Source organism: Spermophilus citellus (genome assembly GCF_964194105.1).
Source record: "Spermophilus citellus genome assembly, chromosome: 6".
NCBI lineage: Eukaryota > Metazoa > Chordata > Mammalia > Rodentia > Sciuridae > Spermophilus > Spermophilus citellus.
In genome coordinates, this window is record NC_138187.1 from 95,076,426 (window position 1) to 95,091,583 (window position 15,158).

At 42.7% G+C, this 15,158-nt stretch overlaps 1 protein-coding gene across 5 annotated transcripts in view; it reads left to right on the top strand.

Moving 5' to 3' along the window:
• The window catches only part of DIP2C (disco interacting protein 2 homolog C), a 378,781-nt gene that overhangs the window by 332,689 nt on the left and 30,934 nt on the right, over positions 1-15,158 (top strand). For all 5 annotated transcript variants that reach the window (XM_081300463.1, XM_081300460.1, XM_081300461.1 and 2 more), the window contains 2 exons: positions 1,818-1,986; positions 4,239-4,409. In XM_081300463.1, the coding sequence (XP_081156589.1) occupies positions 1,818-1,986; positions 4,239-4,409 (340 nt within the window). The remainder of the gene's footprint in view (positions 1-1,817; positions 1,987-4,238; positions 4,410-15,158) is intronic.

Consider the following 15,158-nt stretch of genomic DNA (forward strand, 5'->3'; position numbering starts at 1 on the left):
AGCAACAGTGAACAAGACAAAGATGGAGGCCTCCAAGAGGTGGGACATCAATTCCAGTGAACCCAGTGCAGGTGGGAAGTCCTCCTCTGTGCTGCCTGGCTCCAGGCAGACACTGAGATGAGGCCACTTTGCCAGGGTCTCAGGAACTCCGTCTCCACAACAGGGCCCAGGTCTGGGGGGAGAGATGGCACTCATCCCTTAGGTGTATTGCTGGTGCCAATGAAAGGTGCACACTTCAGTGTGTCAATTAGGTTCATAATGATATGCAACCATAACCAGTGTTTTCAATTTGCTTTCTTTACTCCAAATTGAATCTGTCCCTCTTCCTCCCTCCTCCCAGCATTCTTCAGTCAACTTTGAGTTGGCGTGTTCTAGATACTTCATAGGAGTGGAATTGTGCAATATTTGGTTCTTCTGTCCAGCTTATTTCACTCTGCATCATGTTTCCAAGGTTTATTCACGTTGCAGCGTGTGCCAGATCCGCTGTTTTATGGTGGGAAGATATTGTGTGTCCACATGCATACCCACCACTGAAGTGCACACTTAGAAATAGCTAAAATGGTAAATTTATGTTTGGGATTTTTTTTTTTTACCACAATACTGAAAATTAGGACAAAATAGCCTATTTACAGCTGAGAGATAACTTGAGGTTTGGTGTTCCTTCCCGTACATGCCTAACCTCCTGGCTCTCAGATGATCAATGCCCTTTGGAAGGCCACACAAAAGGGTCAGTTTGCAATATTCCCTTTTGACAAAAATAAATGAAACTTGGGAATAGAGAAATAAAGAAAGACATGGAAACTTGCCCCAGGATGTCCTTTGTCACATTCCCTGAAGAATAGCTTTCCATATGCAGGGTCCTCCTTGAAGGAGATTGTGTGGGCCATCTTCCTTACATCCTTGAACAGGGTGGATTCCTGCTAACAATTTTGGAAATCATAAAATGAGATTGGCTGCACTAAAGAAGAAATAGCTTTAGTATTATAGCAGGGAATGTGGCCTAATGTGCTATTTCACGTATGAATTTTATATAGCCAGAAATTCTTTTATTTAAATTTTAAAAGTTGGTTTATTTAGAATATTTTATTTTGTGTGACATCCATTATTTTCCTCATTCCTCTAATATGGAGATAAAATTAAAGAATCGTTGTATTTTCCTTAGTTTTTCTGTTGTATGATTTGTTTGAATCATTTAAAAGTAAAAATCTATACCTAAAAGTTTCAGCAACTATCTTCCTTGAATTGTCTTAATTTTCTTTGACTCTGGAATTCTCGGTATTCTAAACTGGGAAAGGCATAGGTTTTCTTAAATGGGAATTTATCAAAATTTTAGCTCCTGTGTTCTCCACTCCAACCAGTCAGCCTAAAGCTGCTGAAGCCAATATTTAGACATAACAGGCTGCAGCCTTGTTCCCCAACGAGCTGTATTAACAAAATACAAGCCACATCTGTGGTTCAAGAGCTCCTGTTCTGAACTTTCCAAACTTTCTACCAGAACATGGTGCCTGTGTCCCCTATAGAAGACGTCCACTTTGTTAATTCAGCAGCATTGAGAGAAACCCAACAGTCTTGCAGCTTTCATATGTTTTGAATAGCGTTCCCAGTGGTAATACCTGCATTATAATTCCTGTGGGCCTTCCGTGTTTCTTGGAATGTCTTCAAAACCATGATTTCCTTTTATGGAGTTGGTTTTACTGTCCCTGTCCTACAAATGACACAAGGGGCTTGTTCAAAGTCCTCCCTTTTCTGAGGTGAATGTTGCCCTAACTTTCCCACCTCACTGAGCACTACCCTGATGGCCTGTCCTGTCTCTACAGTGTGTACTCTGGGCACCAGTCCATTCTTATCCCACCCTCAGAGCTGGAGACCAATCCTGCACTGTGGCTGCTAGCTGTGAGTCAGTACAAGGTGCGGGACACGTTCTGCTCATACTCGGTGATGGAGCTTTGCACCAAGGGGCTGGGCTCCCAGACAGAATCCCTCAAGGTAAGCTGTTGCATGCCCAGCCTGAGCTCAAGAGTGCATAAGAGCCCGCTTGTCCCCAGAGGGGACTCTGGCAGATGGGTCAGGACAGTCCTTCAAAGAGCCAAGGTGTAATTTGCCAACTCAGGCTTACTGGTTGCCATGAATAGTTTCCCACTGTCATAAATTATAAGCAAGAGTGTAAAATGTTGATGTTTTAATTTCCATGTCTACTTGAAATATCCTAAATTTGTTTTTTTGTTGTTGTTGTGTGAGTTAAGTTTGTTATCTGATACTGGTGTTTAACTAGAAAGGCTTGAATTCACTGGGGGAGGGGGCTGGTTTCCTGGGAACTGAACTCGGGGGCACTTGACCACTAAGCCCCATCCACAGTCATATTTGGTATTTTATTTAGAGACAGGGTCTCACTGAGTTGCTTGGCACCTTGCTGTTGCTGAAGCTGGCTTTGAACTCAAGATCCTTCTGATCTTCCTGCCTCAACCTCCTGAGCCCTGGGATTACAGGTGTATGCCACTGCACCTGGCTGCTACTCACTTTTGTTTGCCTTGGAAGACTGTTTTGAAGGACTGGTCCCTACCCAAAATACATTTTACAGTTGCATGAATAGAGTTGAGATTTTTTTTTTACTAACATTATGTAAGAATAGTAATATTTTCCTGTCTTAGTGAAAAAATATTTTAATAGACATTTTTGTGGAAAATTAAATAGTTCCAGATAACTGAGGGGGGGGGTACTGAGATGACCTGTTTTGATTATAAGCCAACCCACCATTCACTGTTTGCATGTCTAGTGTGTAGGCCCTTGGATAATATTGGTATTCTCACACACACACATACACACACACACACACACACACACACACATATATACACACATACACGGAGTACATACAAACAACAAAGCAGTGCATCTGTATCTCCTGCATTGTTTTCTTATTCAGGCATCATTTAGTTTCAGCAGGAAAACAAAATCTAAAACAGCTTTGATATTAAGCTATATGAATGTCTATTTGAGGTTATACACACAGGGAAAAGTTGTAAGACATTATTTCTCATATCCACCTGTGTTGCATTGTGAAATGATTGAGTACATTTTCACGGACTGACCTTGTTGGGTATATCTATAAGTTATTGAAATCAAATATTATAATTGAATGATACTAAGTAAGGAACCATTGTTGTCTCCATTTTAAAGATGAGAAACTCTGGTTCAGGGAAGTTGAGCACCTTCCCACATTCCTACCCTTCATAAGCTTGGAGCCAAATTCCTAATCTCTAGCTCCAGACTCTGTCACAAACCTGGTGGTGCACTGCCTCTGACATTTACGTGTACAAATATGTGACTGGTATCGCCCAGATTTCAATTTTCCTGTGTAACTAGGTACATGATCATATATCCTACTTCACTGTCAAACTTAAGTGCTGGCCATGTATCTGGGTGGTGAAGCATGTGCCTAGCATGCACAAGAACCTGGCTTGATTCCAGCCCTGCACATGCAGGCACTCAAGCGCGCGTGCATGCACATACACAGTTGTCTAGAAATGTTTCCTCCTGTATGGGGACCCTTGCTGGTTACCTCTGTGCCAGGATGAGAGCACCTTGAGGAGTATGGCAGGATGGAGCCGCTGGGTTTGGTAGTCCCCCTCTGCACACCCCTGGCGTCCTCTCCAAGTTGCCAACATGCACCACTTTCAGATGCAAATCCATCACTAGCATCCCTCCCATGAGCTGGGTGTCTTACTCAGCTGTGTGAATTTGCTGCAGAAATTGAGTGAGCTGAACCATGTGCATGAGAACGAGCCCCTCGGGAGCGCTGATCAGTGACCTTGTCCACCTGGTGGGGACGTTGTCTGCACCTTCCAGTTTTGTGTTGCTGTTTTGAAGATGGGGGTCCTCATTTCTCTGCAGTGTCCTTGTGAATCTCAGCTCACAGAGAGCAGAGGCCTGCTATTGCTCACTCCCCAGCCACCTCACCAAGGAAGCTGCTTTTCCTCACCACGATTCTTGCTTTGCCTCTTGCTAGCATTTATAATATGGCGGTAGCGTCTTTGAGAATTAGAAAATCTGTGTCGATTTCTTTTACAAGGGCATCCTGGACCAGTTTAATCAACAGCATGGGTTCCGACAGCCCTGGCAATGCGGAGCTGAGTTGATTCACCCCTTGCTCCTGAGGCTTTGAGTAGAGACACCTAGGGACACCAACGTACACGCAGCTAAGTCAAAGGCCACATTAGCGTCACTGTCCTTATTTCTAGGCACGAGGACTGGACTTGTCCCGAGTAAGGACCTGTGTGGTGGTGGCAGAAGAACGGCCTCGGATCGCCCTCACGCAGTCCTTCTCTAAGCTGTTCAAGGACCTGGGCCTCCACCCTCGGGCTGTCAGCACTTCGTTTGGCTGTAGAGTGAATCTGGCGATTTGCTTGCAGGTGAGTGTCATTGACACCAACAAGTGCCTGAGTTGAGAGAGTAGCTTTGAATAATGGGCAGCTCAGCCTCCATGTACAGTCCTCAGCTGATACTTAACCTACACAGGAGCTTTCAGTCAAGTGCCTGTGCTCAGTACACACTTGTTTTTTTCTTTTCTAGTTGGAGTTGCATTTGTATCCAATGTTCATAACCAGCATTCAAAACACTTACTCTGTCCTGCAGCACTTTACCTTTTGTGGTAGGGTAACACTTCACTCAGACCTCTGCTGTCATTGACTTAGTCTCAGGCATACAGACAGGAATTTCTTCAGGGAGAGTTTCGTGGTGCTCAGCACGTTGAGGAGCTTGCTGCTATGGCAACAGTGCAGAATAAGGAATAGCAAAGCTGCTTTCCTGTGACATAGGTCATAGGGAGGCAGCTCTTAGCAGGTGGCTTTGTAGTCATTGTGGTTACCCCTCCAATTTTTTTTCTTTATTGGTCCATTTCTTGACCATCTTGGCTATTCCCTTCCTTTTTGAGCTCTTCCTATGAGATACCTCAGTCTACAGAGGTTATTGTGCAGTGAGAAGGTAAAGGGATGAAAAGAGACTTGAACACAGGGAGTCACATTGGAGGGGTAGTGCAGGAAGCTCTCGGGGACACTGCAGAGGGATGGAATTGCAGGAAGTCCAAAAGCCTTGAGGCAAGACTGGTCCTGGAAACGTTTGTTTTCTTTTAATTGTTGCAGAATTTAAAAACCTGATACTGTCAAAAAGGCAAAGGAGACATAACCCAAGGTCCGGAGAGTAGAAGTACCTTCTCTTGCTCCTGTAGCTGTTACTGTAGAACCTGACCATAGTAAATGTGCAGTAAGGAAGATAACCAGAAATGTTTGGGTTTTATATAAATTGAGTTTCTTTTCTTGGGAGTATTTATTTTAGAAAACAGAATCCAAAAATACAAATTAGCTAATGAATAACATTCATATAATCCAAGTACCCGGAGATAATTACAGGAATCACTTAATGTGTAAACTTAGAAACATAAAAAGCCAGGATGCTCTCTAAATTTCCAGCTTATGCCTAATTTAAGGACATTGAAAAATTTAGTTTTCCCCTTGCACAGAATTGCCAGTGTGTGCGAGCTGAGTGCAGGGGAATGTTTGTTGGCAGTTGATCCGCTGTTTGTGACAGCACAGCTTTTTCTGCAACATTCACTATGCTCCCCAACAGAGCTTACGTGTGATGGAGCTTTCAGTAGAGCACCTGGTTAGAACTAGGGAGGAGATATTACCTCTGGGGTAGGTAGTTAGCTAAGCAATGGTGCAGACAAATGGAGCCCCGTCCACACATTCAAGGGCTTACAAAGTATGTCTTTTGGGGTCGGTGTTCTGTTGGTATCAGTTTGAGAAGGTCTCTGGGGAAGACTGGTACACAGCTCATGGGTTTTTTTGTTTGTTGGTTTTTGTTTTTTCAGAACTTAAAGGCCTTAATAAGCACTTAATGTGTAACATTTACACCTGGGGGTGGTGGGGATCAATTTTGCCAATGCTGATCAGACACTGATAAGCACTTTTCAGAACCCACCTGATTGATGACATCTTCCAGCTCTTCAGGGATGAGTGAGGGGTTGGTAAACACAGTCCTCTCCAGCGGCTCTCTGGTTCTTGCACTGCCCAGCCCCCAGTGTCTCCCAGTTGTACAACCGAGGCCCAACTCCTTTCTCTACCACAGTTGTTGGTGCCTTTGCTTCCCAACACCCAGACTCATGCTGTCCTCTGCCTGAAATGGACTTTGCGCTGTCCTCAGATGGAGAGAGCCACTTCTCCTTCGGGTCCCCTCCAAATCTTTCCAGATTCCTCTGGCTGCAAGGGTTTCCCTCTTCTGAATCCCAGCATCCCTTCCACTGGCTTCACCTCTGCCATGTCTTAGAACTTCTGACATGGGTGTCTTCTGTCCTGGAGGACCCAGTTCCACTGAGGGTACTTTCACGTCATGTAGTTACTTCTTGATGTAAGTTTCATAAAGGTATTGAAAGTTGATTGTTTTAGCCATCAGTCCTGTGCATTTGAACATGAGTCACATCACACATTAAATGAGTACTTATTTGATTAGAGCCCGATCTCCTGAGTGACAAGCACATGGCACTACTGAATTTTCTGCAAAATGAGCTCATGGTGTGAACTGCCACCACATAAAAGCCACAGCATCGTATGTAACTCTTCTTTGCAAGTGAAAACCAAGGATTTGCTGTTCTTCAAGCTTCCTGAGCATTTTCAGCTCAAAGAGGAAGTCCTGCTCCTTAAGCAAAAAGACGTGCACACAAAAAACCCTGAAGTGCAGTCTCTAACAAATGCGTTGGACTCTTTAAGTCAGAGAGAATCTTATTAGAGCCTCCAACATCCATTGGGGGAAAGTTGAGTCATTTCTTTTTAACACAAGAATAATGAAGGCCCTTGAGTGAACTTTCCCAACAAAGCTGTGAAGTAAAAACGGAAAGAAATGGAGAAGTTGGTGCCATTTGCATTCCTTAGGAATGTCATTCATTCCCCAGCATGTTGAGCTGTAAAAATGACTTCATTTGTTGAATTTATGATGAAATTGGATGTTGGAGCTGTGTTTAATTGGCTTTAACAGAAAATTTTCATAGTACTATGAAATCGTGTCACATGTTTATTAACCTCTGTTTGAAAAGACATTTCTCACAGCCACAATTCCTCTTTAAAAATAAAAGCTGGAAGGTCTTTGATTGCGTTAGATACATGACAGAAAAATTTCCATTCTCCTTCCAGCAGAGGAAGGGAAGGGAGGTTTTCTATTTTCTACAAGAGACCTGTTTCTTTTTTCTTCCTTTTTTTTTTTTTTTTTTTTTTTTGGTACTGGGGATTAAACCAGGGACACTTTACTGCTGAGCCACATCTCCAGTTCTTTTTTTTTTTTTTTAATATTTATTTTTTAGTTCTCGGCGGACACAACATCTTTGTTTGTATGTGGTGCTGAGGATCGAACCCGGGCCGCACGCATGCCAGGCGAGCGTGCTACCACTTGAGCCACATCCCCAGCCCCACATCTCCAGTTCTTTATGCTTTTTATTTTGAGACAGGGTCTTGCCAACTTGAGGGTCTTTTCAAGGTTGCTAAGGTTGGCCTCAAACTTGGGATCCTTCCACCTCAGCCTCCCCAGTTAATGCGATTACAGGACTGCACCACTGCACTCGGCAGTTGTTTCTTTATTAAGTAAAAAACTTATATAGGAGCTTTGATATTTATTGCATAGAAAAACAATGGTTATTTGAGATGAACGTTTCATTAAAATGGCTTCATGTGATTAAATCAATAATAGTAGTTCTAGTCAATCATCAGTCTCAAAACTTGCACAAAGGAAAATACAAATACTCAGGTGATAGAAGTTGTCATTGTTAAAATGAATAAATCTTAAGCAATTCTCAAATAGTTCCAAGACTTTCATTAATGTGAACTTTCAGCTCACTTGTTTCCTCCCACCCCATCGCTCTTAGATAAGGAAAGTAAAAATAAATAAGATATTGTCAGGGGTTTGTGTGCTCTAGGGAATTAGTCACATTCGGCTGACATTTTTACATCCTCTCCTACTGATACGTGTTGTCCCAGATAATGGAAACTAATATTTGAGATCACGGAAATTGTATTCTCAATTACTCAGTGTATCAGCTGGCATTCTAATTTATAAGCAACAGAAACCACCTCCAGCAATTTAAGTTTCAAGGAATGTACTAGAACATCACTAGGCAGCTCTCCATTCACAAGGGGGCTGGAGAGCCAGTGTCGGGGCTGGGCAGCAAGAGTGGCTTGTGCATGTCACAGTGGCCTTTGAAGGGCAGCTGTGCCCTAAGCCGGCTCTTGCACCCCATCCTGGCCCAGCCTCCCCTGCACCTCCATCTGTTAAGACCCCTTCGATGCCGGGAGCCAGAGGCTAGTGGTTTCTTCTGGCCGTGGCAGGGTTCTCTTATCTCCCCACCTCAGCTTCCAGGACAGCTGGGAAGAGAGCCTCAGCCTCTGGGACCTTGAGTTCTGTTGATGGGCTCTGTGTTCAACAGGCCTCAAAAAGTGGGGGAGTTCCCAATATAGCAAGAATTGAGATGCCTGTTGACAAAAAAAGGAATGACAGACGGCACCTTCAGCTGCCCAGCGTCAACCCACATTCCCATTCTGACGCATCTCTCCACCCTTCCCCTCAAAAAAGCCACCGTAATGCAGCCTCACTTTTACTTGCGTGAACACACTCACTGTCCAAGATGGAAACAAGCTGAGGTTTCCAGTTGAGGGTTTTCTAGGTGATGTTGACTCCTCCTCCAGTTCCCTTCCATGAACAGACTCTCTGAAAGGGAGAGAAGGGTGTTGAATGTTCATCCATCAACTCTTTTGGATGTCTGGTGTGAGCAAGGAGCTGGAGGTCACCGCACTGGACAGTTAGTGTTGGATGTACCAGGTGCTCAATGGCCCCTTCAGGAATGTGGGAATAACCATGGGAACAGTTTAAGGTCCCAGTACACAATGACGAAATATCTGAGGTAACATCACAAGCTTCAACACTTTGGTTTTGTGTCACAGGAGTAGATGGTTGCTTATCACAATCATAGAAATTCCTGGGTGTAGTCTGTGCCTTGAGTCAAGAAACCAGAACCAAGCTGGTCATTCATTGAGTTCAGCGGCACGAACAGAAATGGCTCCTTGGTGTCACAGTCTGAGCGCTTTCCTAGTGTTCTGTGGCTCGCGCATCAAATAAGCAGGAGCCCTCACTGGGCACTCTTTACTGAAGGGTCAGAGAGTAAGGATCTGGGCCTGCCGTCCATGTGGCCTTTTCACAGCTGCTGAGCTCAAATTAGAACAGACGGTGTGTGGAAAGCAGGCACGACTGTGCCCCAGCCAAATGCTGCAGAGCAGGCCAGCCCATGCACCGATCCCTGCAGGTGGGTTCAGTGGCCATCGCGCCAGTGGATGCCCTGGGCTGCCAGATCCATGGTGAGCAGGATTTTCCCTGCCTTCGGGTCCTACCAGAGAAATCGGTTTAGACCCAGCATTTCCCTGACCCCTCACGCTTCAGATAGAGCCCTAATATCCAGAACAAAGAACTAAAAAAATTAATAAGAAAACAAATAACCCAATCAACAAATGGGCCAAGGATCTGAACAGACACTTCTCAGAGAAGAATATACAGTCAATCAACAAATACACGAAAAAATGCTCACCATCTCTAGCAATCAGAGAAATGCAAATTAAAACCCTCTAAGATACCATCTCACTCCAGTAAGAATGGCAGCCATTATGAAGTCAAACAAGTGCTGGTGAGGATGTGGGAAAAAAAGGGTACACTTGTACATTGCTGGTGGGACTGCAAATTGGTGCGGCCAGTTTGGAAAGCAGTATGGAGATTCCTTGGAAAGCTGGGAATGGAACCACCATTCGACCCAGCTATTCCCCTTCTCAGACTATTCCCCAAAGACCTAAAAAGAGCATACTACAGGGATACAGCTACATCAATGTTCATAGCAGCACAATTCACAATAGCTAGATTGTGGAACCAACCTAGAAGCCCGTCAATAGATGAATGGATAAAAAAAAAAGTGACATTTTTACTCAGCACTAAAAAAATAACAAAATCATGGCATTTGCAGGGAAATGGATGGCACTGGAGCAGATTATGCTAAGTGAAGTTAGCCAATCCCTAAAAAACAAATGCTGAATGTCTTTGATATAAGGAGGGCGACTCAAAACAGAGCAGGGAGGAAGAGCATGAGAAGAAGATTACCATTAAGCAGGGACGAAAGGTGGGAGGGAATGGGGGAGAGAAGGGGAATTGCACGGAAGGTGGAAGGAGACCCTCATTGTTATACAGAATTACATATAAGAGGATGTGAGGGGAAAGGGGGGAAAAGAGAGAAATGAGTTACAGTAGATGGGGTAGAGAGAGATGATGGGAGGGGAGGGGGGATAGGAAAGGCAGCAGAATACAACAGACACTAGTATGGCAATATGTATAAACGTGGATGTATAACCAATGTGATCCTGCAATCTGTACACATGGGAAAAATAAGAATTCATACTCCGTTTGAATCAAATGTATGATATATGTTATGTCAAGATCATTGTAATGTTTTGAACAACCAATTTAAAAATGTCAGAAAAATGAGAAATTATATCCCATCTATGTATTTAGATGTATTTTATATTTAATTTATTAAAGTGCATAAATGCATTCTATTGTCATGAATAACTAATTAAAACAAAAAAATAAATGTAGTATGTTACACAATGGAATATTACTCAGCTGTAAATAAGAATGAAATCATGGCATTTACTGGTAAATGAATGGAACTGGAGGATGTTATGTGAAGTGAAATAAGCTAATCCCAAAAAACTAAAGGCTAAATATTCTCTGATTTGTAGATGCTAACCCAAAAGAAGGGACATGGGGAGGAGGATAATAGAAATAGATTGGACTAGACGAAGGGAAGGGAGAGGGAAGGGGAATAGGAAAGATAGTAGAATTAATGGGTCATAACTTTCCTAGCCTTGTATTTGTATACACAACCAGGTAACTACACATCGTGTACAACCACAAGAGTGGGACCCCAACAGAATAAGTTATACTTTGTGTATATTCTGCCAAAATACTTTCTACTGTCATGTATAACTAAAAAAGGAAGAATATAGAAAGTAACCCTGTGTCACTGTTAAAAGAAATGGATGTCATTATCATTGTAAATGAAGTTGATCAAACTATACTTAAAAAAAAAGAAGCTAGTTGAAAAGGCGTACGACAGGCAAGAAGCAATAGGAGATACTGCAAAGATGGAAATTTGTTTTTTTAAAAGAAAGAACTGAATGAAAATCCTAGGAACACCATTGTAACATTAGAAATAAATTCTCCATGGTTCATGTGGATACAGCAGAGGAAAGAGTCATTTAGTGACCTTGGAGTCTCATCAGTAGGAATTTTCTGAACTGAAACACTAAAAGAAATAGATGAAATGGAACAGAATGGCTGAGATTGGTGAGAAAACATCAAATGGTCTAACACACGTGCAATAGGAGTCCTGAAGGAGGAGGTGAGAGAAAAGGGGTTAGAAGCATGATTTGAAGACAATGGCTAAGACTGTGAGAGGTCAGTCCACAGACTGAAGAACTCCAAGCAGAAAAAAATAAAAAGGAAGCCCCAACTTAGCCATATCACTGTGAAGATGCAGAGAGAGAGGAGCAGCCTAAAGCACCTGCAAAAATAGACACTGTCCCCAGAAGGAAGTGACAAAAAATGACACCATGCTTTCACCAGAAGTTGTGGATGCCAGTGGAATGATATATTCAAGGTGCTAAAAAGAGTGATTATGCAGTAAAATGTCCTTCAGAATGGAAGCTAAAAATACATTTTTGTTGGCAGCAAATCTGAGGGAATTTATCAGTAAATATGCATCACAAGAAATGCTAAGAAATTCCTTAGGGGGCTGGGGATGTGGCTCAAGCGGTAGTGCGCTCACCTGGCATGCGTGCGGCCCGGGTTCGATCCTCAGCACCACATACAAAGATGTTGTGTCTGCCGAAAACTAAAAAATAATATTAAAAAATTCTCTCCCTCTCCTCTCTCTCTCACTGTCTCTTTAAAAAAAATCTAAAAAAAAATAAATTCCTTAGGACTAAAAAGACAGTGAAACAAAGCCCAAATATGTAAGGGGAATTAAAAATACAAGAGGAGATCAATACAAAAGAAACTTTTATACTAGTACATTGTGTGCACATACAAATATATAACAACAAATTCCAGCATTACATACAACTATAATGAATCAATTAAACTGGCATTTTTAAAGATCTATCCATATGTAAATATACAAATTTTCTTAACATTCCTCGAAAATGATTAACCATTCAAAGCAGAAAGTAAAAATGGAGCCATTGATCTATGTAGGAGTAATAAGGCTTCAAGGGGCAAGACGGGAGGTAAATGGACAACTGTTGTAAGAGTCTTACTGTTGGTGGAGTGCACTGTGAAGGCGGATACAGGAAGTGGTACAAATTTCTACATCAATGACTAAAAAACTAGCACAAAGAAGGTCATTAGAAGAGAGAATGCTATTCCAAAAATTTCTGGTCATGAATAAAAGCAGAAAGAAGGAAAGGAACAATAAAAACAGCCCTTTGTATCAACTATGATAAAAGTAAATGAACTAGATGATAGTGATTGCTGTGGTCTGGAAGTTTTGTGTGTTCCCCCCACCACCACCAAATTCATGTTGAAATTTAGTCCCTGGTTAGATCATGAGGGTGGAGCCATGTCGATGGGATTATTACCCTTATATGAGAGGCCTGAGGGAGCTTGTCAACCCTTCTGCTGCCTAAGGACACAGCTAGAAGATACATTTGGAAACAAAGTGAGTCATCCAAAGTGAGTCATCGCCTCAGAGGCTGTGGGCACCTTGACCCTGGGCTTCTCAGCCTCCAACCGTGAGCAGTTGGTGTTTGTCATTTGTAAGTTGTATTTTTAAGGCAGCCTGAAAAGACTGGCCATGACATTTTGAATGTATTGAGTGCCCCTGGACTGTACACTTGAAAACAGTCAAGGTGGAAACGTGTGTGTCACACCCCTATAAAATGGGAGGAAATTGTGTAAATGAACTCCAGGTAAAAGGCAGAGATTTTTCAGACTGAATAAAAATGACTTGCCTTGCCCACATGGTGTTATAAGGAACATGCTTGACCGTCACATCTAAGTTGCTAGGTTGTCAGTGAAGGCAAAGCTGGGATGAGAAGACCTCACTGTCTCCCTGAATAGATGTGCCAGACCCAAAGCCTCGCCTAAGAAAGTGTGCACTTGACATGGGTCAGAGGGCTGATTTATCAATAAGGCAAAACCCTAAAGCATGTGCAGCTCAAAACTCAGTCCCAGCATACACAAAGCCAAAGTGACCAAAGAGGAAGGTGAAAAATTGAATCATCAGAAATTTTAACATCCCTTGCTCTGCAATTGATAAAATACAGCAGGAAAATGTGATAAACATATAAAAGATTCGGAAAATGCTAACCAAGTTGATCTGACATTTCAAGAACACTGCCCTGGGTTGGACTGAACCTTCTCACACCCCCCAAGTTAGTATGTTGTATGTTGAAGCCCCTCGCCCCTGGTGTGACCATGTTTGGAGATGGCTTATTGGGCAGTAGCAGTAAGTGAGGCTCTCATCTTGTAGGGCTAGCGTCCTTATAGGAGGAACAGGAGGAAGCAAGCCTCTGTCTCTGCACATGCTCAGGGAAGACGTGTGCAGGTCCCAGAAGACCCTCACCAGAACACAGCCACATGGACGCCCCAATGTCAAACCAAGAGAATCAGCAAGCTGGTGTGTGATTGCGCTCTTGCCTACTTTATGAACACCCCTGGAGTGCCCCTCTGCCAGCTGCCGAGACAGGAAGGTGGTCAGGATCTCGTGCTGTGCACCTTCCCTGTCGCAGGAAAGGCAGGTAGTGCTGGAGTTGTGCAGCAAGGGAGGGGTGACGGGACTGTGCCGAGGCTTCTTGTCCTGGTCCTCCTCAGGGGGCTTGGCAGGGACTTGCTATGGCTGTCCTAGGAATGGTCCCTCAGCGCACCTCGGAAGATCCTCCAAGCCTGTCATCTTTTCGTGTGGATAGAGAAGTGCTCTCAGAAATTGGAGTATAGAGCAGTGGCCAGATTTTGTAGCATTTTCCATCTCAATCTGGAGAGTGCTGCTGGTCCTGGGGGACATGATAGAGGCTTTTTTTTTTTTTTTTTTTGTCTCCTCAGACATAAGGTGGCAGGCGAGCACCATACCAGCCTTGGGACTGTTTGCCCCATGAATTTCCACTTGTTTCATTCCTGGTGTTTGTATTTAATTGTACTAATGACTGAATTACTGAATAATAAAATCACCGATCAGCTGAAGTGTTCCAATAAGCACCCCTGTCGAGGGTTTTCTTTGCTGATATTTGGGATATGAGTCCACATACGTTCAGCTGAGATTTACATACAGTTCATTTAAGGGCTTGGGTGTGTAGCCCTATGGTAGAATGCTTGCTGAGACATGCAAGGCCCTAAATTTGATCCCTAGAACTGCAAGAAAGGTAAGGTTTGTTTATTCGTAAACAATACTTAATGGATATGACACTTTTATATTGGTGAGAAAATAACTTTAGTATGTATAACATTTTTATCATACAGTTGAATTTTAAGGTTCATCCTCTTTTCTAATTAACATAACTTGTGATTTCAAAAATGCTTTCTTTGCTTTGGAATAAACTTTAGTTGGAATGGATAGCTTTTTTTTTTCAACTATTTGATGATTTTTAAATATTCAGGGACAATTATATTTATTAGTAAGAATCTCCTCACTGGCCTGAGTTCTGTAGCAATGTGAAGATCTCATTGAGTTTGTACTCCTTAATGTGTCTAGGAATTAGAAAGTCTAGGAACTGACTTTGAATTGTTGGGTTTTTGAAACTGAGAAACATCCGTACTTTAACCTCTTTGTTAACTCAGACCTCGAGAGCTGTAGTCATTGTTTTCTGCCTGTATATAAGAAGCAAAATTAGGGCCCAGTAATACAGGCATTTTTATGAAGTGTTTCCTTAAGCCATTTTATCAAAATTTGTGAATTAGAATAATTTAGAGTGGAACACTGTTTTTCCCCCAATTAATATCTAGGTTTCAAGGAGTCATGAAGGAAATTTAAATCATTGCATTTGGCTTGAATATACCCAGTGAAAGTCCCCTGTACCTTCAGACTGTGT